Source organism: Callorhinus ursinus, unplaced genomic scaffold (genome assembly GCF_003265705.2).
Source record: "Callorhinus ursinus isolate GAN/ISIS: 27379988/994484 unplaced genomic scaffold, GSC_fseal_2.0 scaffold12, whole genome shotgun sequence".
Taxonomy (NCBI): Eukaryota; Metazoa; Chordata; class Mammalia; order Carnivora; family Otariidae; genus Callorhinus; species Callorhinus ursinus.
In genome coordinates, this window is record NW_027397074.1 from 83,949,592 (window position 1) to 83,975,933 (window position 26,342).

General features: G+C 45.6%; 1 protein-coding gene across 1 annotated transcript in view; it reads left to right on the top strand.

Annotated features, from left to right (window-relative positions):
- The window catches only part of CNTNAP2 (contactin associated protein 2), a 2,027,980-nt gene that overhangs the window by 1,888,895 nt on the left and 112,743 nt on the right, over nucleotides 1–26,342 (top strand). The window contains exon 21 of the mRNA XM_073899330.1: nucleotides 25,552–25,645. Within this exon, the coding sequence (XP_073755431.1) occupies nucleotides 25,552–25,645 (94 nt within the window). The remainder of the gene's footprint in view (nucleotides 1–25,551; nucleotides 25,646–26,342) is intronic.

A 26,342-nucleotide genomic window follows, 5' to 3' on the forward strand; every position in this document is an offset into this window, starting at 1 on the left:
CTTTTTTCTGGAAGCAATCTACAAATCCATCTTAGGAACTTCTACAACCTCAAGAATGTGTGGGAGGGATATAGGAAAATGTTCATCAGGATTACTTCTGTGTGAAGAGACTATAAGTGGTTTGATTTCCTCTAGAGTTTTCTGTATTTTCTCATTTTCTCTTATAAGCACATGCTGCGTTTTTTTTTTTTGGTACGTGTTGCATGTTTATAATCAAACAAAAATATGAAACATACAGATATCCTCAACCCACTCCGACAGCCCCCAGTGGTATAGCATAATATAATGACAAAGATATTCAAATAATTTCAAATTAAAATGCACCTCTAATCAAAGAACAAAAATAAGGCTAATTCAACCATGAGTATAGAATGCTAAGGAATGATGCCTCTGGAATTAAGGTGAAACTTTATACATTTATGTATACGCACAAACAGCACATCATTCCAACGATGTTTATCGGTGTTTACGGTGTTCTTAAAAGAAGGTTTACTTTCCTAGCTGGTTTTGGCTAAAGCTAACATTAAATTAATTTGCATTCCCTGAGCACATACTCAGGGAAATGGTGCTGAGCCCTTGAGGGAAATTGACCTTGGATGAAACATTTGCTGCCAAAACACAAAGTGCCCAATCTCCGCATAGATAATGAGGAGCTGACTCTAGGAGTCATCAGACACCGGAGTGAGCCAGAGCCCGTGACAACCCTCAAGTGGCATCATTTATGAAAACTCACAGTTGCACCAGGGATAATATATGAAGGCTTACCGCCAGTCGAGATATAAGACAAACTCCGGGCAGGTAGAGAGCACCTGAGAAAGTACTGTATGCAATGAAAATTCATGCCAATTAGATGACTCCAAGACCCAACATCACGAGGAATAATTTCAAGGTCTTGAGTCACAAAACCCTTCTTCTCACTTTCCTTCCTTCCTGCTGTCCCGAGATTGTTTCTCTCCCTTGCCTTCTTTTCGTCCCCCATCCCACTGCTCAAGGGACATCAGGTGGCTCACAGGCAGTCTGAACAATGACATAGGGAATTGAAGTAAGCCCCAAAGGTATATGTATATTTCTTACATGCCCTGGATTATACTTACTGACATAGGAAGCTGCCCCCTAGCATGGTCCACTTGGGCAATGTCACGTCCATGATCATAGCTCACATTCATGGGTGCTCACTGTGTCCTTGGCACTGAGCTAAGGATGTTAAACACGTCCTCTCATTCAGTCCTCACGAGAACCATATCAGATATGCAGCGTTATGATCCCCATTTTAGAGATGTGGAAACTGAAGCTCAGATCATCCGACATAACTCATCTCAGGGTCAAGAGTGGGAAGCTGCGAAAGCACAAATGGACTTAGGTCAGTCACATTTCAGTTCATACGTGCTCCTAACCATCACTTAATAGCGAGGTGTCTGGAAGGATGGGCACAAGGCTTTGAAAGTTGATTCCTCCAAGGGCGCCTGGGTGGCTCCATTAACTGAGCGTCCAACTCTTGATTTCAGTTCAGGTCTTGATCCCAGAGTCCTGGGATCAAGCCCTTTATCGGGCTCCCCCATTCAGTGGGGAGTCTGCTTGGGGATTCTCTCTCTCCCTCTGTTCCTCTCCCTGCTTGCATGTATGTGGCCACACCCTCTCTCTAAATTTTTAAATCTTTAAAAAAAATAAAAAAGGAAGTGGATACCTGTGGCCAGAAGAAATTGAGTGATGGGGGCACCTGGGTGGCTCAGTCGGTTAAGCGGCTGCCTTCGGCTCAGGTCATGATCCCAGGGTCCTGGGATCGAGCCCCGCATCGGGCTCCATGCTCAGCGGGAAGCCTGCTTCTCCCTCTCCCACTCCCCCTACTTGTGTTCCCTCTCTCACTGTCTCTCTCTTTGTCAGATAAATAAATAAAATCTTAAAAAAAAAGGAAATTGAGTGGTATTACAACAATAATGACAGTAATTGTTATTAGTATGAAATAGTTCAAAAATACGCAAAAGCACAGAGAATAATAATACATATCTACCCATCAAGCATTACAAATTTTCGCATTTTACTCTATTTCTTCAGACTTTTTTTTTTTAATGCGGTGATAGTCAGGGCCCTTGGTCCTCCTTGTTACAGAGTGAGCCCTGAGAAGGTCAGCGAACAGTGCCTTCAGCAGCATTTCTGCAACAAATGTGTTTTCCACAGGCCATTCGATGTAGCATCTCTAATGAAAGTCAGGCATAACTTAAACATGGATTTCAGTGGTGCCTAGATGGCTCAGTCGGTTAAGCATCTGCCATCAGCTCAGGTCATGATCCCAGGGTCCTGTAGTGAGGAGCAGGGTCGTTGGACTCCCTGCTCAGTGGGGAGTCTGCTTCTCCCTGTCCTTCTGCCCCTCTCCCCCCAGGTCATGCTCTCTCTCAAATAAAGTCTTTTTAAAAGAGGGATTTCAGTGCAAACAATTCCAGAGGGAGTTGGAGGAGGGGTGATGGGCCCATGAAGGGGGTGAGGGGCTGACATACACAGCTTTCTGATACTCTGGCCTGATCCAAGGGTAAAACTAGCTCCAAAAAATGAATAAACTAAATGTTCTTAGAATTACTATCACATATTTGGGGGCTTTGATGGAAGTTAAACAATAGAGAGCTCAGGGATATATTCTCTGGCACAGATACTCAGAGTCTATATTCTCCCAAAACCAAATGAACAGATGGTAAGGATGTCATGTTCATTTTGGCTTTCATCTAACTGGAGGGCCATCCCATCTTTGCCAAGAAGAGGCTAGCAGATTTCTCCTGCAAGCAAAATTAAGGACTTTTATTTATTTTTCTTCTTTTTGTTGGCTAACTGAACATAATAATAAAAAAGTGTATAATAAAAAAATTCAGGACTTTGAAAAAAAATAACTCCTAAATCCTTAAGAACAAATGATTAGGTCCCCCAATTTTTGTACCACAAAGAGTATGACTTCAGTTGGTTTTCATCCGGAATTTTCAAAAAAACGTTTAAAAAAAAAATCACTGCATTCTGTCTTTTAAAATAAAATAGGGCGCCTGGGTGGCTCAGATGGTTGGGCGTCTGCCTTCGGCTCAGGTCATGATCCCGGGGTCCTGGGATCTAGTCCCACATCGGGCTCCCTGCTCCTTGGGAGCCTGCTTCTCCCTCTGCTTCTCCCTCTCTCTCTCCCTCTCTCTCTCTCCTCCTCTGTCTCTCATGAATAAATAAATAAAATCTTTAAAAAAAATAAAATAAAATAAAGATGATAATTTCTTACCTGCTATTAATCAAAATTACAAAACGGTCGCTAATGGAGCCTGCTAATGGAGCTATATATTGAATATGAATCCTAAAAATGGTCAGAGAAGGGTCATCAAGGGAAACAAACACTGTATGCTCAATGCTGGAGACAGAGGGAAAGATGCAAATATTAGGATAACACCAGTAGCTGCTACAGAGTCACCCTCACACCTCGGTGGTTTAACCCAATGAAGGTCTGTCTTAGATATTTTTAGAAAAGCCAAGTCCTGTGATCCCTCGTAGTGATGAAATCATGCTATAGGCAGGCATTTTGAGGACCCACACCCACCACCCATCCTTCCCTCCCTTTGGCAGGGGGAGTATAGTTCTTGGCTAAACCAAATCTCTGTCCATTCATTTGTGTGGCCTCCATGGCTCTGTCCTCTGGGAGGCTGTACTTTGTCCATAATCTGCCGGGGCCACCTCTGCATTGAGTGTTGCAGATGATGCTGTCATTGAAGCAGGGCAAGGGAAGGGTCCTGAGGGGTCCATTTCCTGCAAGTGTCAATTGCGGTCAGGGTTGTTTCACACTTACGAGTCTTTTGTAGACCAGTTGTATTGGTTTCTTTGTCAATACAATTCCTCTAAAACCTGAGTTGGCTTCTGATCTGTGTGCTCTCAGTCAGTTTCATGTTCCAGTAGCAAACCCTCCATCCGTTCCTGGACATAAATCTTGGACATAGGTCATCATTCGCTTCCAAGGGCCGCTGCCTCTCTCTTAAGGTCATGGCAGCTCTCTTGAGGCCATCTGAAACAAAAAGGCTTGGGTGGGAAGTAAAGACCCTAATTTTGCCTTCACCCATGGAGCTAAGCCAGTCTGCTGAGCTAAGAAAGCTTCATATGTCTTTGTTGGTCAACTCTTCTTGCAGTTTATTTCTTATTCTCTGGTGTAAGGCTCTAAATCTGTGGACTTTATTCCCTTTTACTGATGTCGAGAAACAGGCCGATTCTTTTCTGAACCCATCTCTTCTTTGATTCCGGCTCTTTGGAAGCACTTTCCCCAAAGCTACAGGTCACAGGCATTGAGTCTGCCTTCCGGGTTACATGAGATGACAGGTTTGAAAAAATATTTTATCTCCTACCATCGTTGTCCATCTTCCCAGCCACCCACGTCCATTTCTGTACCACGTGTCACCTGACCAGAGCCCCAAGGCTACCTTGCTAAGGTTTCCATTATGGGAGCACTCTGCTTCAAGGTGCTGACACATGCCTTAGTCTGGGTTACATTAGCTGCTGTAACTAAAAGAATTTATAGATTGTGGTAATGGTTTCACAGGTGCTTATCTCCAGGCTCATCAAGTTGAATATGGTAATTACATACAGCTTTTCATAGGTCAAAATAAATAAATAGATGGCAGCAACGACAAAAAATTGTTAGAGCAGTCTTATTGGCAGGAAAGTGAAAGGTAATTGAATGATGCACTTGTAAGGCAGAAAAATGTGTGAGTTGATATGAGACACTGATGGGCGGGGAACCTGTTCTGTGTGTGGACAATGGTACGGTTGTATGGTGTGTCAGGTAACCTCCTCAGCCAGAAGAAAGTCATTCTGCCCTGGACGGCCCCTAAGAATCATGTTATGTAGCACTCAAAACACTTCCATGCATACCCTCATTTGATACACTCAACCTTGTGAGTCGGGAAAAGGCTGGTGTTCTTAGCCCATTGAACGGATGAGAAAACAGAAGGTAAGGATGTCCAGGTGACTAAGAAGGTCCCAGTGCTCACAAGAAAGACTCTTATCTAGAACCCAGACAACCAGGCCCCTTCTCCGGGGGCTGCTCATCGCTCCCATGTTGCCCCTTTGTTACTTTTGCAAGCAGTCAGGAGAACCAGGCTCACCCTGCTAGTTTGCCTTATAACTTCTGAAAAATTTTAAGAGTTTTAAGTAAAAGTAAGTCTTTGGGGGTTAGTGGGTTTTTTGTTGTTTTTTGTTTTGTTTGGTTTTGGTTTTCGGTTTTGTTTTTTGTTTTGTTTTGGTTTGGGGGGGTGGGTTTCAGTTAGGGTAGCCGGTGGGAGATAGCAAGTAGCATGCTTGTCTGGCAAACTGTTTTGACAGGAAGGGTGGAGAGAGCAACCTGGAAGGTCGGATAAGACAACCTGCTCCACGGCTCAGAAAAATGCCACTTGCAGCCAGAAGGTGAAACATGCATGTTAAAAAATCTCTGTAGGAAAAGAGGTTGATGGAGCAGCTTTCAAAAACTTATCAGATCTGCTAATAAAGCTTACATGGTTTAAACATATTTTTTTCTCAAAAATAGCAGTAAAGATGTCAGGATTCCCACCTCGACCCAGTAAAGGAAAACCCTATTAAGGAAATAACAATATGAATAACTGTAGTGTGGTTAGCAGCGAAAGCCGTCAACATCTCTTGGGAAACCAAGTTAGCGAACTTAGTGCCATTTCTACAATGTATTGTTGGATGACAAATACAATATGTGGATAAGCACATGCAGTGTGATCTCAGGTTTATAACACTAATGATACGAAGCCTTGGAAACAAACCATGAATTGTATTCTGCTCAATAAGAAACAAAATGCAAAACCTATTGTGATTCATGAAAATTTTTATTCAAAAATTATATTCAAAAATGTTGAAATACCAAACTAGGTGATAGTCTCCTTAGAAAAGAATAATTTCATGCAATGGGAAAACACATTTGTTAAAAGAAACGACCTAATGACATCGGTGGGGGACCATAAAATCGTTATGTCCCTGTGCAGCAAAGAACTTAGCGGCCCAGCTTTAGGTCCCGTGGGCTTGCCCCACATGAAGAGTTCCCGATCATTCTTCAGGTGGGCATGGACATAACCTCCTGTACTTCCATCCCAGAGTCCTTCTCTTCTGTGGAAACACGGAGCCTGGACGGGAGTTAGACACCAAAGCTCAGCTGAGTTATTTAAAAACGTGTGCCTTTATTACCCTTGAACTTTCTGACAGTAAAGAACAATACTCCAAAGTATCTAGATGTAAACACTCTTGAAAATTTTAATATCCGAGGTGGTTCGAGCCTTTATTAAAGAAAATAACACTGTTTGGAAACATTAAATCTTTTTAGGGATGTCAGAACAAATAAAGAAAGTTGACCCAGCTTGCCTAAGGCCCTGCTCTTGAAATTACATTGACTGTAACTTCTTCCCTTTGGCAAATTTAGTGCTTATCTCCTGGGCATGATGAACTCACAGCCTTGGATGTGCACCACCAGCGTGCGTGACAGAAGGGGTAATAGCAGAAATAACGATGAGCCTGGGAAGTCCCTTAGTCCTTCCCTCCCGGAAGCACTGATACCATTCACTCCTTCTCTCTTGGGAGGCCTGCAAATATATGACTACTTCACTTTCCACTCCAGTGGAACGCTGACTTATGTTTAATTTTGTGGAGGGCATAGGTCAATACTTTATTAGTTTCTTATATCATTACAGTGGTTTAATTCCACGGAAGATATCTGGGAAGAGAAGAGAGAAGGATACATACGTTGGAACTTGCCCTTTCATTTGGCCTGTATGTGAGTCAGTTTATTTTAATTTTTGTTTTGTTTTCAATGTTTCCATGTGTCCAGAGCAGCCAATTCACAATTGAGACGCCTATCAAAAACCTCACGACCTCATTAGCTTTTCGTAATTTGGTTTCAGGGTGGGCTATGGGTCCTCGGCCCTTGAAAGGGTATTTCAGCAAATTTTCCTTATTTAGTTCGGAATAGAAAGTAGGACTTCTTGGTGAAGTGTCTCCAAAAAAAAAGATGCACAACTCTCAGGACCCACGATCCCTCCCCCTGCCGGTCTCTTCCAAGCCTCCTGTGGCTTCAGACAGAGACCATCTCTGTACGTAGAGGTGTGGGCACCAGATTTAAGGACACAGTGCCTTGGTGTACAGTGGAGATGTGTGAATGAAGATCCTGCTGAAGAAGACAAAGGGTTGTCAGGATGGTCCTGGACTGTTCCACTAACAATGCACTTTTCATATATTTGAAGCCATAAGAGGATCGCCAAGAACCTCACACAGTGACGTCTATTTGGTGTTAACCTCTTACGCATGTCCACCCATGACAGGAAAGTTCAAAGAGCAAACATTCCGCAAGCCTGACGTGGATAAAGTCGGGTGTTCGTCAACACCATTCGGTGAGGCTTCTCGCTCATATGAAGTGCAACTAAAATTAGCCCAACTTCATTCAAAAGAAATATGAGGAGAACAAATATGTGGTGAGCACCTACTAGATGAAAGACAGTCGGGGAGCCGATAATGAGTCAGGTAGGGCGGGGTGACTCGGAAAACGAAGGAGCTTGTGTCCTGGGAGGAGAGAAGAGCTGTATTCACAGTCCTTGTCATTTCTGCAGATAGGAGAAACCTGCTCTCCCGTCCAGAAGAGAAGTATCTTAACAAGTTACTCTAACAACGTGCAAGTAATCAGAAGAGGATATAGATGGGGGTGCCTGGGTGGCTCAGTCGGTTAAGCATCTGCCTTCAGCTCAGGTCATGATCCCTGGGATCGAGCCCCGCATCTGGCTTCCTGCTCAGTGGGGAGCCTGCTTCTCCCTCTGCCTACTGTGCTCCCGCGGGCACGCTCTCTCTCAGATAAATAAAAATTTTTAAAAAAGGAAGGGCATATAGCAGCAGAGGGTAGTAGCAGTTTGGGCTGGTAACAAGGCCATGTCCTGTAACCTGAGATTTCTCTTTGGGAAGGGGGTGGGTCTAAGCAGAGTGGGATTGGGATTGCCCAATTCAGAGGTTGTTCCTAAAACGTAAATAAAAAGGAGCCCTTACTGACAAGCTCCTCCACTTAATAGCTCTGTGTTTTCTGGCAAGTTATCGAACTCTGTTTCCTTATTTGTGAAATGGGAATAAGGCTGCCTGTTTTAATGGGGTTTGTGTGTGTGTTCAATGAAAGTACACGTGAAAACATCAAGCATCGTCTGTCATCCAACAAATGCTCCTTCCCCTCCTTCCTTCCCAGTTCCCTCCTCTTTCTTAAAAGCAAAACAAGTGAGAAAGCAGCTGTTGGCGTCATTATCACCAGGGCCTTCAGGATCAAGGCTCCTGTTCTATGGCTTGCAGTTCGACCCACGGAGCACATCCTAGTGTTTTCTGCGGGCAAAGTTCTGCCCCCTCTATGAGCCACAATCCAGAGGAGAGGCCATCAATCACACAGACATGAACCAAGGGCCAATTGAAGTGTAAGCTTGTGCTGAGGAAGCACAGAAAGGGGGGAATTAATCATCCTGGGGGTGGGAGGAATAGATCAGAGAAGACTCGAAAAAATATCTGAGCTGTTCCTTAAAGGTTTTAAGGTTGGGGGAGCACAAGGACCACATTATCTTACTTATTTTTTACTGCAGGGATTCAATATTTGCTCTTCTGCAATTCATAAAAGTTATACAGAGGAACCTAACGAAAAAATAAGTTCCACCCATCCAACTCATCTGATCTGAAACAGAAAAAGACTCATAATGAATATGTCAACACTTCCAAGTTTTTCATTTCTTCTCGAAAGCAATTTCATCTGCAAATGAATTATGCACTCCAGGGCTAGACAAGACCTCCATTCCTAGGCTCCAGAAAAATGTGTTTACTTCACTTTACATTTCTTACAGCTCAGTAGGAAAGCAGTTGCAATGCAATATGTGATGCGGTGTAGGGTTTGAGATGTCAGTCCTCTCTTTCCCTCTCCAGAATACAGCAACGCTTATAAACCCAAGGTTGGAGAGTTCATTGCACCCCCCCCCCCAAGCACGTGAAGTCCATAAATCATCTCTCAAGAAAGAAGATGAGGTTCCGGGATTTCTACTTTGTCTGGTATGAAAACTAAAGTCCAATCTGTGAGGCTCTCTCAAGGACTGTGATTCTCGAAGCTGGTTTTTAGTACAACAGGCCGAGCGGGTTGTTTCCCCAAGCACGGGTAACTGAAAGCAGGTTTTTATCTCACATAAATGTGTCTCCTCTCTGAAAAAATAAATGCATCTTAACATGCGGTCTGAGGTTCCGAAGGGTTACACGCTGCCCCTCTCCCCACTCAGGAGACGGAAGAGGCCACCGGGATTGAGCGCAAGGATCTGGGCGGACGGTGGGGCCCCGAGCAGGTCCTGAGCCAGTGTTGAGATGCCCTCTAGTGGTCAGTCGCCATAACCAGTGCTGAGCGCGCGGAAAGGGGAACTTGCTTGGAGGCCGTTTCTACACACTCATCGCATCCCACCCGGAGGCATGGGTTGTGCACCGGGCGTTTGTATCTATTAAGAAATACCGGGATGGCAGTGGGATGTGGTGTTGCTTGCACAAACGGGAGCTTGTCGTCGTGTCCCGAGCGCACGACCCAGGGACTGTGCTTACACGCGCACATCTCACAGCTCCACCCCCGAGCCCTGGACGCTGGAGGGTCCCAAGAAGTGTTTGCTGAGTGACTGAGTAGACGAATGAGTCGAGTTCATAACGAAAGAGGGTTGTGAGCACGCCCTGTGCGCTTGGTGGATTCTTTCTACCTTCTGAGGCACATTTGATGCGCCTTCTCCCCTCAGCCACCACGTAGGGAACAAAAAGAATGAGCTCGCCCCCACCTCCCCAACACATCTGACACGAGGATGTTCCAAATGCTGGAGGGGACAGCAACAAAAAAAAACTTTGTGGGTGGAAGGGAGGGTCCAGGCCCGTAGTTCAAAAGAGGGCATCAAACAGGACGTGGAAGGGGGCGCCTGGGTGGCTCAGTTGGTTAAGTGTCAACTCTTGATTTCGGCTTAGGTCATGATCTCCGGGCGGTGGGATCGAGCCCCGCATTGGGCTCTGCGCTCAGCGGGGCATCTGCTGGAGACCCTCTCTCCTTCTGTCCCTCCCTGCCTCAAAAATAAATAAATCTTAAAAAAAAAAGAAAAAGAAAAAGAAAGAAAGAAAAGAAGTGGAAGAGAATATTCTTTTCACCTATCCAGTAAATAGCTGCCACTCTGTCAAGCATCCCTCCCGGTACTGTCACCCTAGGGCCACCACCAGCAGAAGTCAGGCTGGAAAAACAGACCGTAGAAACGAGCCCATCTACCAGCCTGACTCTGTGTCCCCCGTGAAAATGACATCAGGATCTGGATTTTCAGGCCCATGGTTTCCACGTGAGCTTGTGGGTTTAACCCCTGTAGCCGAACACCACAAATGCAGATGGGGGTGGCAGTGGAATAGTTGATGGGTTCCTGAAGTCTCCACCACCTGGGCCAGCTCTGAAAACCTTTCCTGCTCCTGGAGATGGATGCCAAGGAGGCTGGGGTCAGAGAGATCAGAAGACCCGTCAAAGGAGATGAAGTAAAAATGGGGAGAGGAGAGGAGGACAGATGGAGGAGTCAACACTGGGGGGACCCTGCTCTCCCCTCATTGCCAGTATTCTGTGTACTTGCTAGGCATCATGGCAGCCTAGCTTTGCGGTGGCATGGGGTCCGGGCCGGCACGATGGAGAAGCTTGGACTTCCAACCCCATAGACCTCTGGGCTGTACCTCTTAGGATCTGCATCCTCTTAGGCATTGTAACTGAATCCCAGTAGCTCAGTTTCCCCAACTGTAAAATGGGGCATACAAGACTAGGGGCCCACAGGGTTGTTGGCAGATTCGTTGAAATAATACATATAAACTCCCGAAGGTGGGATCTTACCTACAGCTGACCTTCAAGAAATGTGAGATGCTACGCTGATGAGGGGGAAGAAGCTGAGAACTACCTCGGTCCATTTTGTGACAGCTTTCTCTCTTTCACACACACACACACACACACACACACACACACACACACGTGAAGACTCTTCTCACATGTCACACATCATTTCCCCTTGTCTTTCCTCTGCCCCTTTTCTTCACCACCCTGCCAACTTCTCCCACCCCTCCCCACTTCCTACTTCTTGGATCAGGCTCCAAACACAGCATTAAAAGATGTTAGTGTTTCCAGAAAGCAGAGCTTCGCTGCTTTCTATAAGCCAGCAGACTGGCCGTCAGACTGAGCTTCCGGACCCATGGCATTTCCCTCGCGTTCTGAAGTCACTCCGTATATAACGATTTTCCTGAAACACCCTTCCACTCTTTCACCTGGAACAGAGTTTGAAGGATGTGGTTATCAGTCCTCTGATAATGCCCATTTTTAGACTCCATCCTGAATATTGTTGCTGCTGCCAAAACCTACTGGCAAAGTCATATTGATAGAGCCTCTGCACTGAAAAGGATGTGTTTGCAGAGGTGTTTTTTTTTTAATATCAAGGACTTTAACTATATTACAGTTAAAATCAATAGAAATGTAACCTTTTCGACCACATAAAATGAGTTCACTTTTATTATTAGTCTTTTCCTGCCATTATAGAGTCGTGATTGCAAAAGGAACCAGGTCAACTTAAGCTTTATTGAAAGACCATTAAAGAAACAAACTCAAGCTCATTTAAATACTGAAGCCAGTGCATTAAAAAGATCAATAAAGTAAAATCACCTGAGGTTGCTTTATTTAAACACCCCACATTTGAGAATTGTTCCATAGCCTCAATTTGAGCAAACCTATAAACCTAGAAGACCAGCCAATAAAGAAGAAAATGCTACTTCATTGCGTAGGTTTAGAACCGTAAAGCCCTTCACTTTCGTCTGATTAAACATATAGCATTTAAATTTTCTCTCAGTATTTTAAAACATCACCTGGCGAAGAATCATTGCTCGATGAATGCCATTTACTTAGGAAAACCATTAGCTCCCTAGGTCAGGAGAATGACAATGATAGAAAACACCATTTCATTTCTTTAAAAATAACAAACACAGAATTAGCTCGATTGAAAGGGAGTCTTAGCCTTGCAGGGAGTCAGGAAATTCTCTAACAGCACCGAGCATGGTATCTTGCGCATGGTAATGCGTATTAAATCGAATAGTTGTGATGGACACCATGGACTTGACCCAAAGCTCCTGGTGCCTCAGGTTCCCCATATCTGAGTGTGGTTATACCCTTCCATACCTCCTTCCCTAGACACGAGAACAAAGATCATTGTCACAATCCTCTTCAAGTTCTTCCTTAGATACTATAATATAAAATACAAACTTGAGTGGTAATGTTTGGTTAGGATGATTTTAGAATTAAAATGATCCTTACAGGATATTGAGTCCAACCTGTGACCCAACTTGGAATCACCACCCATCCCTGCCTGACATCACCAGATATGGGAAACATTCTATTCTTGATTGAAAAACCTTTTATTATGTTTTTCTTATCATAAAATTAAGTATATTTATTGTAGAATGTTCAGAAAAGAACACAGAGGAAAATTAAGTTGGCCTGAGAGTTCTGTCGAAAACCGTTTTCTCCATGTTTCCACGAAAGCCACCTTGCCTACTCAAGGGCCTTGGTAAGACACTTCTGTCTTCCTTCTCCACTGGCTTGTTCCCATCAGCAAACAAACATGCGTATTTCTCTCTCTTAAAACAAAGTTCTCTCCTGACCCCATTCTCCCCATTTCTGTGTCTTTCTTGGCAATAAAACTCCTGGAGATAGTTAGCTGTGCTCACTGTTTTGGGTCCTTCTCCCATTCTCTCACGTTCTCTCTCTCTTACTTCTTTTTCCCAGTCTACCTTTATTGAAATGTCAATTCCATGCAATGCAATGTGCACACTTGCAGTATACAGATTGGGGAGTGTTGACAAATGTGCACAGCCAGGTAACCAAGACCACAGCCCAAATAGAGGACATTTCCAACACCCCAGAAGGTTCCCTCAACCCCTTTCTTGTCAATCTCGTCCAACAACCGCCCCAAGCAACCACTCATCAAATTTCTATTTCCATGTGTATAAAACCACATGTTCAGGGGCACCTGGGCGGCTCAGTCAGTTGAGCATCCGACTCTTGGTTTCAGCTCAGGTCATGATCTCATGGGTCATGAGATCGAGCCCTCCATTGGGCTCTGTGCTCAGCAGGGAGTCTGCTTGAGATTCTCCTCCTCCCACTGGCTCCCTTGCTCTCTCTCTCTCTCACTCAAATAAATAAACCTAAAACCCCGCGTTCATTTTTACCTGTTCCATAATTTTATATGAATGGAATCATAGAGTATATAATCTTTTTATGTCTGGCTCCTTTCACTCTGCATAATGGTTCTGAGATCCATTCTTCTTATATCTGTAGTTGTATTTTCATCGCTGGGAAGTATTGCATTTATGGTTAGACCACCGTTTGTTCCTTCATTCACTTTTTGATGAAAATGGTGGTTCATTTCCAGTTTGGGAATATTATGAACAAACCTGTTATGAACATTTGCATACACACACACACACACACACACACACACACACACACACGGGACTTTTTTGTTTGTTTGTTTGTTTGTTTGTTTGTTTGTTTGTTTCTCCTGAGTAAATATCTGGGGATAGAATTGATGGGCTCTCTGGTTAGTATATGTTTAACTTGTTTTCTGTTTTCTGTTACCTCCAGCAAAGCCAGAGAGTTCCGGTTGCTCCACATACCCACCAGCACTTGATAGTGTCAGTCTTTCTCATTACAACCACTGAAGTGGGTGCATGGTGCTATCTAGTCTTAGTTGTAATTTTCATTTCCCTTCTGAGTAGTGATGTTGAGAAACTTCTCCTGTGCTTATTGACCATTGACAAATCTTTTGTGAAGCACCTGTTCAAATCCTTTGCCCCCTTTTTTATTGAAATATTTGCCTCCTGATTACTGAGTTTTAAGAGTTTTTTACAGGTTTGGTATACAATTCCGTGACTATATGCATGTACTGTGAATATTTTCCTCTTCATTTTCTCTTACACCAATTCTCAGTCATGTTTTTGCCCACTTCCCAAAACTACTCTCATCAAGATCATCAGTGACCTCCTCACTACTAAATCTAACTTTCAGTTCCCATATTACTCCACTTTAGGGCAATATTCGACACAAGCGATCCCTTGAGTTTCAGGACGTTACTTTGCTCTTATATCCTCCTGCCTGGCTCAGTCTCTTTGCTTGTCCCTCTCCTTCCTACCCTCCCTTAGTTGGTGCACTTCTGGGCTCAGCCTTTAATCCTTTTCTCCCTCCTGTTTTTATTCACTCCTTTGGTGATTTCATCCCAGATTATTATCTCAACTCGAACCTCCCCCAGAACTCCAGACTCATACACCACGCTGACTGCAGGCTATCTAATAAACATTCAAACTCAATATTTCCAAATCTCATCCCTTATCTGCTCCCCCCGCCAAACCTGCCTCATCTGTAGCCTTTCCAATGTCACTTAACGGCTCCATCCTTCCAGCTGCTCACCCTTAAATCTTGGGAATATTGCTGGAATATCACTCTCTCACTCCCACATAGAGTCTGTCAGAAGATCAGAGTGGCTCTACCTTGAAAACATCCATACACTGACTTCTCTCACCCCTCAGAGCTGCTGAGCTCCCTTTGGCCCTGCCCACTTCTTGAGAGATTCCCCCATGAACACTCACCGATTCAGCAGCGTTTGGGGAGGCATCTTTTCCCTGCCAGGACCCTGCTAGGCATCCCATGCTTGTTTTGAACTTAAATTCAGCCCTGTGAATATTCTATTGAATATCCCTCCTTTTTTTTTAAGTAAGTCTATTTAAATCCCATCTTATTCATTTTCAGCATCGTTTCTACACTATTCATATATTTTTTTTAATCCTCGTCCTCTTGTTAGCTCACCCTCTGCAAGGACTTCTAAAACCAACTTTCCAGCGTCAGGCCAAAATTCACACCTTAAGAACACAGTCCCCCAAAAGACTGCCTTCACCTCAGCCATCAGCTACAAGTTCAGGGATCCCAGGCCACCCTCATCTCTGACCAGCTGGCTACAAATTCACTAATTTCTCGGTCTCAGCAGTTTGGTAGAACGACTCACTAAACTCGGGAAGGCACTATACTAAAGATTATGGTTTTATTAAAAAGGATGCAAATTGGGACCATCTGAAGTGAGGGATACAGAGCGTGAGATTTGGGAGAGTCCAAAGGCAAAGCTTCCTTGTCCTCAGGACACGTCACTCTCCCGGCACCTTGATGTGACCACACAAGAGTACTGCAGGCAGGGAATTGCAGCTTGGGCTTCCGTGTCCAGAGGGTTTTTATGGGTTTATTATATGGGCACGATTGATACAGCCATTGGCTGCCAGGTCAAACGCAATCTCCAGCCTACAGTCAGATCACCTTGATTCACAATTCCCAGCAACCTTCCCTCCCTGATGGAAATCCAGTGTCCGCACACCCCCCCCCAGGATTTCCAGGGGTCCTCTCTGTCTCTAGGCTCTTTCTTCCGTGGCTGCTCTCTTGGAGCCACAACACCCCCATCAAAATGCAGCCCGCGCCTTCTGCAGTGTGCAAACACATACAGCCGCTCAAAGCAGGCACTGACCAGCAGCCCTTACCGGGTCTTGGGCGGTGGGGGAGGAAACAGCGTATTGAATGAAGTCTTGAGCAACAAGCTGCCAAGTGCCACACATGAGACATTGGCGTCCTCAGCGGGCCCTCTACCCACCATCCCTCTGTAGAGCTTTCTCACAGCTCTCACCCCGTGGGGTGCTGGGCTCTTTTCTCTCTGATTCCTTCCCCCTGCTCTCTACCTCCATCCTCACCTGCCTCCAGGTCTCCGCACCATTATATGCACCAAGAACTTGGGGCACCTGAGTGGCTCAGTCAGTTAAGCATCCAACTCTTGCTTTTGGGCTCAGGTCATGACCTCCATGTCATGGGATTGAGCCCTGCGTCGGGCTCTGTGCTCAGCTCAGTCTGCTGAAGATTATCTCTCCCTCTCCCTCTCTCCCTCTGCTCCTCTTCCTGCCCACGCGCACTCTCTCTCTCTCTCTCTCTCTCTCTCTCAAATAAATAAAATCTTAAAAAAAAAAAGAAGAAGAAGAAGAAGTAGATTCTTCCCAAGACAGGGCCCAAACTTCTAGGCCCAGATCAGCCAGGCCCTCAGCAGACATAAAACCTTGAATTTTCCCTCCTAATAAAGAAATTGTGGTTACAAATAACAGCAATAAGTCAGGGGAGATGTAACATCAGAATAAGAATAAATAACCCCAGCCATGCTTGGCTCAAATTGAGACTTTGCCCCCCTGGTATTCAAAGCCCTGGACAATCTAGCATCCCTTTACTACTTTCCATTGTCATTTATCATTTCTCTCCAGAACGCACCCTAAGAACCGACGAGGCTGGTCACCTCAGTACCCTCAGGCATGTGTGCCTCCACTCGGCAAACTTCTGTCCTTAACTATGATGACCTTTATTCTCTGAATCATACATTTAGAATTGGGGGTAATACTTCATACTCATTTTTCATATATTGTTTCATTCTACTCCCTAATTGTTTTATCAGTCTTATTTCCCAAACAGGAGTAGAAGCCCCTTGAACCCAGCTGGGCACATGTCTTTATGCACATCTTTAGCTTCACTCCCGGCACAGGTCACACAGTGGCTGGACAATAAATTCGCATGGAAGTCCTTGCATAGCATTAGGTGTTAGGAGTCCTAGAAAGAGATGTGATCAGGGGGGTAACTTGAGTCTTATGCCAGGGTCTCCCTCTTCCCACAGGGAAGCCCCCTCCATGTCAGGTCACCCTGTGATCACCAGTCGCCTATGCCCTGGATGCCTATGGGACAGGTGCACTGCTGGACAGGTGTATCCTTCTTAGGAGTGCACACTGGCAGGTACCTCTCTAGGTGCTATAGCCGGCCTGCTCACTTCTGAAGATCTGATCAATTGTATCCTTCCGTGAGGTGCTCATCTTCACATAAAGCCCTTGTGTCTGGACCAGTGGCAGTGAGGGCGCCACGTTGAAACTTGACAATCAGAGAAGCCATCCACTTCCACACGGACCAGTCCCAACCTCAGCAGATAAGAAACGTGACACCAATAACATCAGCCACACCAGACTACCAACAGTTTCGCTATTCATCAATTCACTAGACAGATGTTTCCTAATACATCATTTTTATTAATGGCCTCATTAACGCTCCCCCACATGACTCACCCAGAATTCACCAGGAACCATATTTAAACAACCCCTGAAGACACATGCTTGACCGATTGAGATTATGGGGCTAATAAGACTGAAATAGAAACGGCCTCCATCACGTTTGTCGTGTCAACATCGTTTCCCATCATCGCTCGCATTCTTGCTTCGTTATTCTTTTCACTTAATTATTATAATGTTTGCCATTACATTATACACCTTCAGCAACATGTTAATACCTGTTTTCAAAACCGACTTTCTAATTTTGCTTTTTTACTCTATTTCTTTGTTTTCTTTCTCCCTTTTACCACCCATTTATTTGTTTTTCCTTACTCCTGGAAAGTCTTTTTACAGTCTCCCATGATGTGTTTTGCCTTGAGCTCTTCAGGAAAATACTCTGTCTGAAATGATTTCCTTGATGCTAATGTTGTAAATTATTATCTAAAGCACCCACTATGTGTCGTGATTCCACTGAATGATTACCGAAGTGACTTGAGATATGAAAGTGTATAAAAACCACGAGCTATGCTCCTACTAAATCTCTAAGAAGGAACGTGGAGGTGTAATTACTAGAGATTAGTTCAGATATGGATTTTTAAACCTGACCTTTATCTTTTGAATTCTCGTGCAAGTCAAAACCTGAATGTCCTAGAGATTTTCTGACCAGATTCTTTGAAAAAACTGTATAGGGTTTGGGTCATTCCTGCTATAAAAGTCTTTTAAAATCAAAGCTGTTAGGGGCGCCTGGGTGGCTCAGTTGGTTGAGCATCTGATTTCAGCTCAGGTCATCATCTCGGGGGGTCCTGGGAGCCCCACATCCTCAGCGGGGAGTCTGCTTCTCTCTCTCCCTCTGCCCCTCCCCCTACTTACCCCCCACCCCCACCCCCGCTCATGCTCTCTCTCAAATATAAATAATCTTTAAAAGAAAACTAATGCTGTTAAAGAAATGCTGTATCAGCTGTGAAAGGAGAATTACTCCTCTCATTCATTGAGATTTATTAAAACAATACAGATTTATTGATACAAAATCAATTTTCCTTTTTTTTTTTTTTAACAGTTTATGATTTAAATAGTATTCAGTGTTTTTCCAGTAGGTGGAGTGTTAGGCTAGGGGAAGCAGATCAACATTTGAGAGCTAATTTTTTTCCTTTTTTACAGTGTTGAGGGATTTTTTATATAAAACATAAATCACCTAATGGATTCCCTAATTCTTTTAATTGCATCAATACCACAAAATTCCATTTGCACTGGACCTCATGAGGCAGATCTGTTGTGCTAATTACATCACCATAGTAACAGTGACGGGAGGACAACAGCAGTAAGTACTTATAATGCCTTTCATTTTAATATTGCTTATCAAGCCATCAGTGAAAACCTCTTGACATCTCTGAGACAGAAATAACTCACACATACAGCAAGGAAAGGTCTGTGTCTTAAATCCCGCATTTCTTAAGCCTTAAGCATTTCTGGAAAAGGAACTTCCTTGTGGGTTTATTAGTACTGGTTCAAGGCTGATGCTACCTTGTCTAGTCTGTGAACTTGGGCAAAATCACTAACTCTCCCGGGGACCCCCCCTCGAGGTGTGGGGGAGGTGGAGATGAACTAACTGGCCGTCTCTGGGCGCCTCGCTGCTTAAAAACCCCTAACCGAACCTGACCTTCATATAAGCATTTCCTCAAGGCTGAATATTAGGAGCCACATTGGCTGAGAACCTTACATACACATGGCAGAGACAGCTCTGCTTAGGACGTGTGGGTCTGGGACCTGAACGTGAGCGAACCCTGCCCCAGCTTTATATGAAGGCCGGGTGGCCCTTCTTCCCACCCTGCACCCTCACTAGGATCAGCTGCCGTGAATCATGGGCTGAAGGACACCTCATAGTGATGCCTGGGAGCCCCGTCTTAGCAGAAGGGTCTGCTCAAAGCCCCGGGGACCTGTGTTTCTGCAAAAACACTACTTGTTAGGCCCAGAGTAGCAAGACCTGTTCAAAGGAACCCGAAGTATTATCTGGCCCAAAGTCCTTGTTCTGTAAACGGGGAAGCTGAAGTCCAAGGAGTCATTGTAACGTATTGAATGTCAGCACTGTTGCGTGACAGAGTGAGGACCTGACTCCCAGCCCTGTTCTCCCTCCCGCAGAACACCCCTCCTCTCTCACACTGGACACCTGGAAGAGTCCCCATAGAGACTTTCACGGGAGAGCAAGACTCCCACTTTCCCACCCTCCAAAGAAGAGAAACAAGGCCCTAGCAAACCAGGTGTTGGGGACGGTGGAGCGGTAACAAGAGAAAATGAATAAAGACCAGCCATTTATTCTCCTCTTTGCCTCCCCACAGCCAGCTGGCCCGTGTTTGGAGAGAGTCCCCAACTCCCATTTGCAAGGTGTTTTCCATTCTAGAAGGGCTTGGGGCCAGCGGACTCAGCTGGATCGTTCCTAGCTGTGGAGGCAGAGTCTCCTTTGCGTTGTCTTGGAGTAGAAGGATCCCAGAGCCAGATGCAGACTCAAGAGAAGGGCTAAGGAGGTGGTGGTTGAGCCCAGCTCGTAGGGGCCCGGGGCTGAAGTGAAGGGTTAGTAAAAAGTGAGTGGTCAGATACTAATTCCCAGACTAGGAAATCATTCGTTCTATCTGGTGAAGGGAGAACAGAAGCATCGGCACCTACAAAGCCCTGACTGAAGCGTGGGTTAGACAGTGTAGTAGGTCCAAAGGACTGAGAGGGGTTGAGGAGGGTCAGAGCAGAGAGGCAACAGGGAGGCAGAGAATGCTCTACTTTTCCCTCTCCTGGCTCTAGGAAGGTGCCACCTTCTCCTCTGACCTTGTCCTGAAGAGGCAAAGGCTCCCTGGCTTGGGTCTCTGCAGATAACTGAGTTACTCAGTTAACTGCATTCACGGAGGCGGCCGCACAACACACGCAGGCAGCTCCGTGGCAGACGTTCATCACTAACCCGTTCTAAAAGCTTGCCTGTTTCTCACGAATTCCACGGTTCTGTTGCAGAGGAGAGTGTTTCTTGGCCTCTTTCTTCTCTTTAAGTATCTCTGTAAGTGGGGCTTATGTGCCGTTTAGGCCAAAATCAAACTTCAGGTAGAAGGCAGCGTGACCTCTGGCCGGATCAGCATCCCAGGGGCCCACCTACCCTCTGCGTCCCTGGTTGTCCTTGGAATTGGACGGATGGTCCCGTGGCCTGACAGTATGGGCTGGGGAAGAGGCATGCTGGCCCCCACGATGAGACGCTTGTGGTTCTCAACCGTGGAGTCCCCGGACCGGGCCACCCTGAGTAGTGGGCCAACGTCCACTCCCAGAGGCTCTGGGAGCGGTGGGGAGTGTCCCAAAGCATAAAGATTCAGAGTCAACAGATCAGCCATCCGTCTTCAAGGACGCAGTCAGGCCTACTCACCCAAACCTGATGGCTGTGAGGTTCTGGGGGGGCTCCTGTCACAGGGTCATCCATAGAGCTATCCTCGAAGAACCGAGTTCCAATGGAAGTAAAAGCGAGGGTTCTCGTGCCTTAAACACACGGGTGCGCTCGCAGACCATCTGTGTGCTCTGCCTGTGATGACTCATTTAATAAGTGCTCAGCACCTCAGATGATACAGGCCCATTTCGTGTGGGTCATAGAAGGGCCAGGAGGTCGACTAGATAACGCTGCAGGAAGGTAAGAGCCCCAAGTCCAAAGGTAAGGTTACTCCCCGGGCTCTGACTCCGGTGTGCTCCCTCCCTGCCTGCTCAGCCCACTGCTCCCGGGGAGGGAGGGGGGTAGGGCTTGGCCCTCATCCTCACGGAGTCACCATCCAGCCAGGGGACAGCAAAGGGCAGGCCGCAGCCCCATCGCGGGCGACAGACCCACAAAAACTCCAGTTTTGCCTCCCACCCTCATGTACATTTACTGTGTCCTCTCCATTCACGAGAACAGAATGACTTGGAGTCAGGAGGAGGCAGAAAACATTTAAGTAAATGAACCCCTGGTGCTGGGCTTGAGTACTGCTCTTTCCCTTTCTTGGCCGGGAACGGCCTGAGGCCTGCAGGGACCCATCTGTGGACCCCCAGGCAGGATGAGGTTAAGGTGGGAGAGAAAGGCATGGCCCCTGCTCTTCAAACATGCCTGGGAATGTCAGGTGGGGAGGGAAGGGGAGAGACGGGTCGGGGATGAGAGGAGCTGATCTGTTGTTTTCACCCCTGATGTGTGTTTGCCGTGACCTTTCCTCATGGTCAGCCTTCAACTTGGAATAAAAACATCCCTCAAGATGGTCTGTTAGGAGTTCAGCATGTCTGAGCTAATTCCCTGTATGACCCAAAACAAAGGATTAGGAAAAGAGGTGTGACATCCCGGGCCCCTGTCCAGAGCCCCAGACACGGGCCCTGGGGGCAATCAGTACTTCGTGTCGCTTCATCTCGGGTGGGGCGGCCCCTCCTGGGGTGCGACCGAATCCACAGGGCTCGGTCTTTCTTCTCTGTTCCTTCCCTGCCTCCTCCATGTCACCCCCAAAACATCAGCAAGGCTGCTGAAATCCCTTTGAGCTCTGCCAAGGCCAACGGTGGCTTCAAAATGGAAATGAGCCGAAATTGGGAAATAATACCTGAACGAACATTAAAGCTCTCAACTCAGCGTGTAGGACACGCACCACAGCCTAAGTCAGTATTGTGGTAAATGCGGAACCAATTAGTGCTCCCTTAAGGTCGTCCCAGGGCACAGGGAGTCACAGTTTTTAATTTTAATGGGCCTCCATTACACAATCTCTTATTACCTCTTAACTGCCAGTGAAATGGCCACCAGCTAAATGTACAGCAAAATAGCTCACTTGGACCCCAAAGAAACTACCTTGAAATTATTACACTTAACCATGGCAAATGCACCGGGGTTCAGGTGGAAAGAGGTGGCCACCTGGCGATAGGAGGGAAATGGTACGGTGTGACGCCCTTGGGCTTCTCAGGTTGCGCTTTGCTTGCCTTATCTGATGGACTGCATTGTCTCCTTCAAATGTAAATATTTAAAATGCCGCTGATCCTCTCCCTTCCCTAGTTGCCTTGGCTGGGCTCCTTCTGGAGACTGTGCGGGCTGCTTCCCATTTGGTCTTTGTAGCCCGATGTAGCTGGGTTAGAATGCGGTTCTGCCACGTACTCTCTTTCTGACTGCGGATGCTTTTTGCATTACCAGAGAAGAGAACACCTAACCAATATCTAGTAAGTAAGACGGGAACAGCCTAGCAAGCCTTGCACACAGTAGTTGCTCAATGCCCGCTTCCTCCTTTCCTAGGAGAGCTGTCTGGGTCCAATCAGAGATCGAAACCACATAGTAGGTTAAACATGGGGTATTTGGCAAACATGGAGGCTTTCAGACGTGTCCTTGGAGAAGGTGTGGTGGTTCCGCCCTCCAGAGAGCAGAGGGGTTCTGGTTTGGCAGCCTGGGGTTCTGGTTTGGCCAAGCAAGAAGCCAGCCTCCCGGGTGCAGGTCGGGAAGCAGGTGCATGGTAGGTGGTGGTGTGCGCGTGCCCATGTGGTGGGAGACAGAAGGCCTCCGGAACACGGGGGCCGCAGGGGAAGTGCTCAGGGCCTCTTATCTCACGTCTAGAGGGCTGGTCACCGGGCTGCACGGTCACAGAGGGATCACACTCAGGGCCTGTGGCTCTCGGGCAGACCTCACTTCCTGCATGAATTAAGACTTAGGAGTGTTCGTGACATTTATAGATCAATCAAAGACAGGTAGGATCACGGATATTCTAAATGACAATCAAGATTCAAAAAACTTTTGCCTCGAAACAAAAGAAAACCAACTTACTGTAAATAAATGTAAATGTTAGCTTTTGGTCCGGGTTCTCAACTGCATATATGTAGGAATGGGAAAAGCTGAAAGTAAGCTCTGGAGACAAAGTAGGAATTTTATTTTCCTGTGAGCTCAGTACCAATAATATTAAATGGCTGCCAAAAAGCAAAGTCTGTCTGGTCTGGATCCATAGAAGCAGTTCAGGAAAAAGCAGGTAACCCCACTAGGTGGGTCAGGCCGCATCCGAAGTCTGATTTCACTCTGTGTGCCCTGCTTTACCAGTTACACAGACATATGTCAACACATTGTTCCTGAGGACCTACTATGGGCTTGGCACTGCCCTGGGCCAAAAGACATAAGAAGTCTAAAAGTCTAAACATCAAAATTTGATAGTTTTTTAAGATTATGTACAGTATATTCATAAAATGGAATACCAGTCATTCATGACAAATGATTTAGTTTTTATCGAATTACAGAGTTTCATAATACATCTTTAAGTAATGAAAAGTAAGTGCAAAACAATGTATGCAGTTGGGTTCCATCCAGTTGTAAAAAATCAAAAGAATATACATTAAAAAGTTGACTTGATAAAAAAATTATCGGAGCACCTGGGTGGCTCAGCCGGTTAAGTGTCTGCCTTCGGCTCAGGTCAGGATCTTGGGGTCCTGGGATCGAGCCCCACGTCGGGCTCTCTGCTCAGCAGACCGTCTGCTTCTCCTTCTTACTCTCCCTCTACGCTCTCTCTCTCCCTCTCTCTCAAATATGTAAATAAAATCTTTAAAAATAATAATAATTATCACCAGGCATGGGTTAAATCTATACTATTATTTTCTCTATAATGAGTATATATTGTTTGTATCCATTTTTAAGTTCTTTAGCAAGACAGATGAATGTATAAGAAGTGTCTAGGGGAAGATCATCGCCGTGAAGCTTGCAGGGTAACCTATTATGTTGGCATTCTACGGTTATCTTTTTTGACCACGGAAGCGGAGGGACAGCAGCAGTTACCCATATGCGCCACCAGATGGCGCCAAAGCAGCTAGCTAATCAGCAGCCAGCGTTGCAACTTCAGGAGATTTAAAGGATCTAAGCTTCTCTGGCCAGAATAAGGGTTTTGTTAATGCTGCACTTAAAATTATAGAAAACTTTTCAGAATTATAGTTGAGCATGCCAGTGTTTGCTTTCACAGTGTTTTTTGGACCTCTGTTACAGTGCTGTACCAGCACCAGGGCACAATAACTTAACAGTACTGGTTCTGCAGGTCAGAACTCCCCAAATTCCTGAGATGTGATGAGTCTTTGATTCTGAACCCTGGCTCTCAATAACCTCTAGGTTTCTAGCAGCAGCCTCAGGAGTCAGGTGCAGATAGGCATTAATGATGAATGGTCCTTCCTCAAAGAGGCTTGTTCTCCACGTGGCCAGTGAGATTCGCTCACTTCCCAGCACTGTTTCTAGCAGCCTAGCTTCCTGCAGCTTTGCGCATCTTGGTGGTTACTAGCAGGGATCCGGGAGTGGGTCCAGTTTCTGGGGTGTGTGCTGCTGTCTTGAGCAAGCCCCTGCTTGCATGCCTGTTCTGGGAAGGGACACAGTGTTTCCGCTGACCGGCACCTCACCTGCCACTTACCTGAGCAGGTAGGAAACTCACCGCAGAAAAGCGAAAGGCTTACAAAAGCGATTCTTCACAGGTGGATATAAAGAGGCACAGAAAACTCTAGGAGCTCCCAGTGGGGGAAACTCCACTAGGCTGTATAAGTTGTAAAAAGACAGCTAAGGCAGGAAAAGCCATGTCGGGACTCAGAGCACAAGAGAGGCCCTGATTCTGGAACACCAGCATTTGTACTTTGTACGTGAGAAATGTAATCAGTAATGTGCTTTGCTCCCACAGCCGGTATCTGTGAGCTCTTTCCATCTGCTTATTTTTCCCTCCCTTACTCCCAACTCACCTCCACTCGGAAGGAACCAGCCCAGCTAGAGCAAATGTGCATTTGTCCCAGCCAGGCTCAAATGTCCCTGCCCTGTGGGGGCATCCTCCTCTCTTGATAAGCAAAAAAAAAAAAAACAAAACAAAAACCACCATGTATATTTACCCAACTTGAATTTCAGCATTTGAATATATATTTATATATATATTCATATTTGAATATACATAATGAAAATCAATATCGGTCTGAGAGCTGATGGTGTGGAAGGGCAAATACAGCAGGACAGTAAGCCGATCTTAAAGAAAATTCATTGTTATAGATGCAGCATTTTCTACCTCAGGGGTTAATGCTGGAGATCGGATCAAGCAGATTTTACTCTATTAAAAATGAGCAAGTATCTTAATCCAGCAGAAAATATGGACAAATTATCCACAGAAAATTGCATAAGCTGAAGAACAATTCATAAAGAGCCTTTATCAAGCTCAAAATGTTTTCAAATAAGCCCAGAGAAGGAATAGATGGGCTTCCTGTTTGTTCAGGCTGGTATTTCAGAGTCTGCACCGATGAAGGAAGATATCCGGACCCCCGGGTTCTGAGACGGACTCATCCCGCTGGGAAGATGTGATTCCAGTGCAAGTTAGCAACATTCTTCTAAAAGTGTCTCTTGTTTTCTTCCTGCAGCTTGACCACTATCCTTCTGTGAGTTACCATCTGCCGAGCTCGTCTGACACACTGTTCAATTCTCCCAAGTCGCTCTTTCTAGGAAAAGTTATAGGTAAGAATTCTGTGCTTCATGTATAAACGTATGGTAAGAATATGTTTGGTATAAGAATTCTGTTAGGTGATGTGAATCTGGATTTTTAAGTTACCGGGTCGATTTCCGCCATTGGGTTCAGTCACCGAGACCTCCTCAGTACAAGAGAAGGTGTGTTGGTTTTCTAAGTGATGCAGAAGAGATGATCAGATCATCTTTGGGGTAATTTGCCTTTGAAACACATTGTGATTGGTGGTTATGGCTTCTGTGTTGGTGAAGGCCAAGGGACCAGCGTCCTTTGGTGTGTGATAGAAACTAAAACAAGTAAAACCAAGTATCTGCTCCCTGCTTCTCTATGTGAAATTTTCTCATTCATTTATTTGAGACCCCCACCTACTAGCAGTATTTAACTTTGTCTAAGCACGTCAACATGGTTCTGTCTTCCTCTCACTCTGAAAAAGCTGGCTGATATTATTTGCAAATTAGAAGGCCAACAAGGATTGGAAAATTGCAGCGAACACCCACCCCCCCCCCATGCGTGATTGTTAGTCTGAGCATCACTCTTGCCCTTTTCTTGCCATAGATCAGCACCGTCTAGATTAAAATACCAATGTGATCGGTTATATATTTTTAAGTGATTGATGTAGAGCCAGTGAAAGAATTTTTTTTTTACTATGAGAACTCATATTGTGAGTCAAGAATGAAGACAGTAAGATGG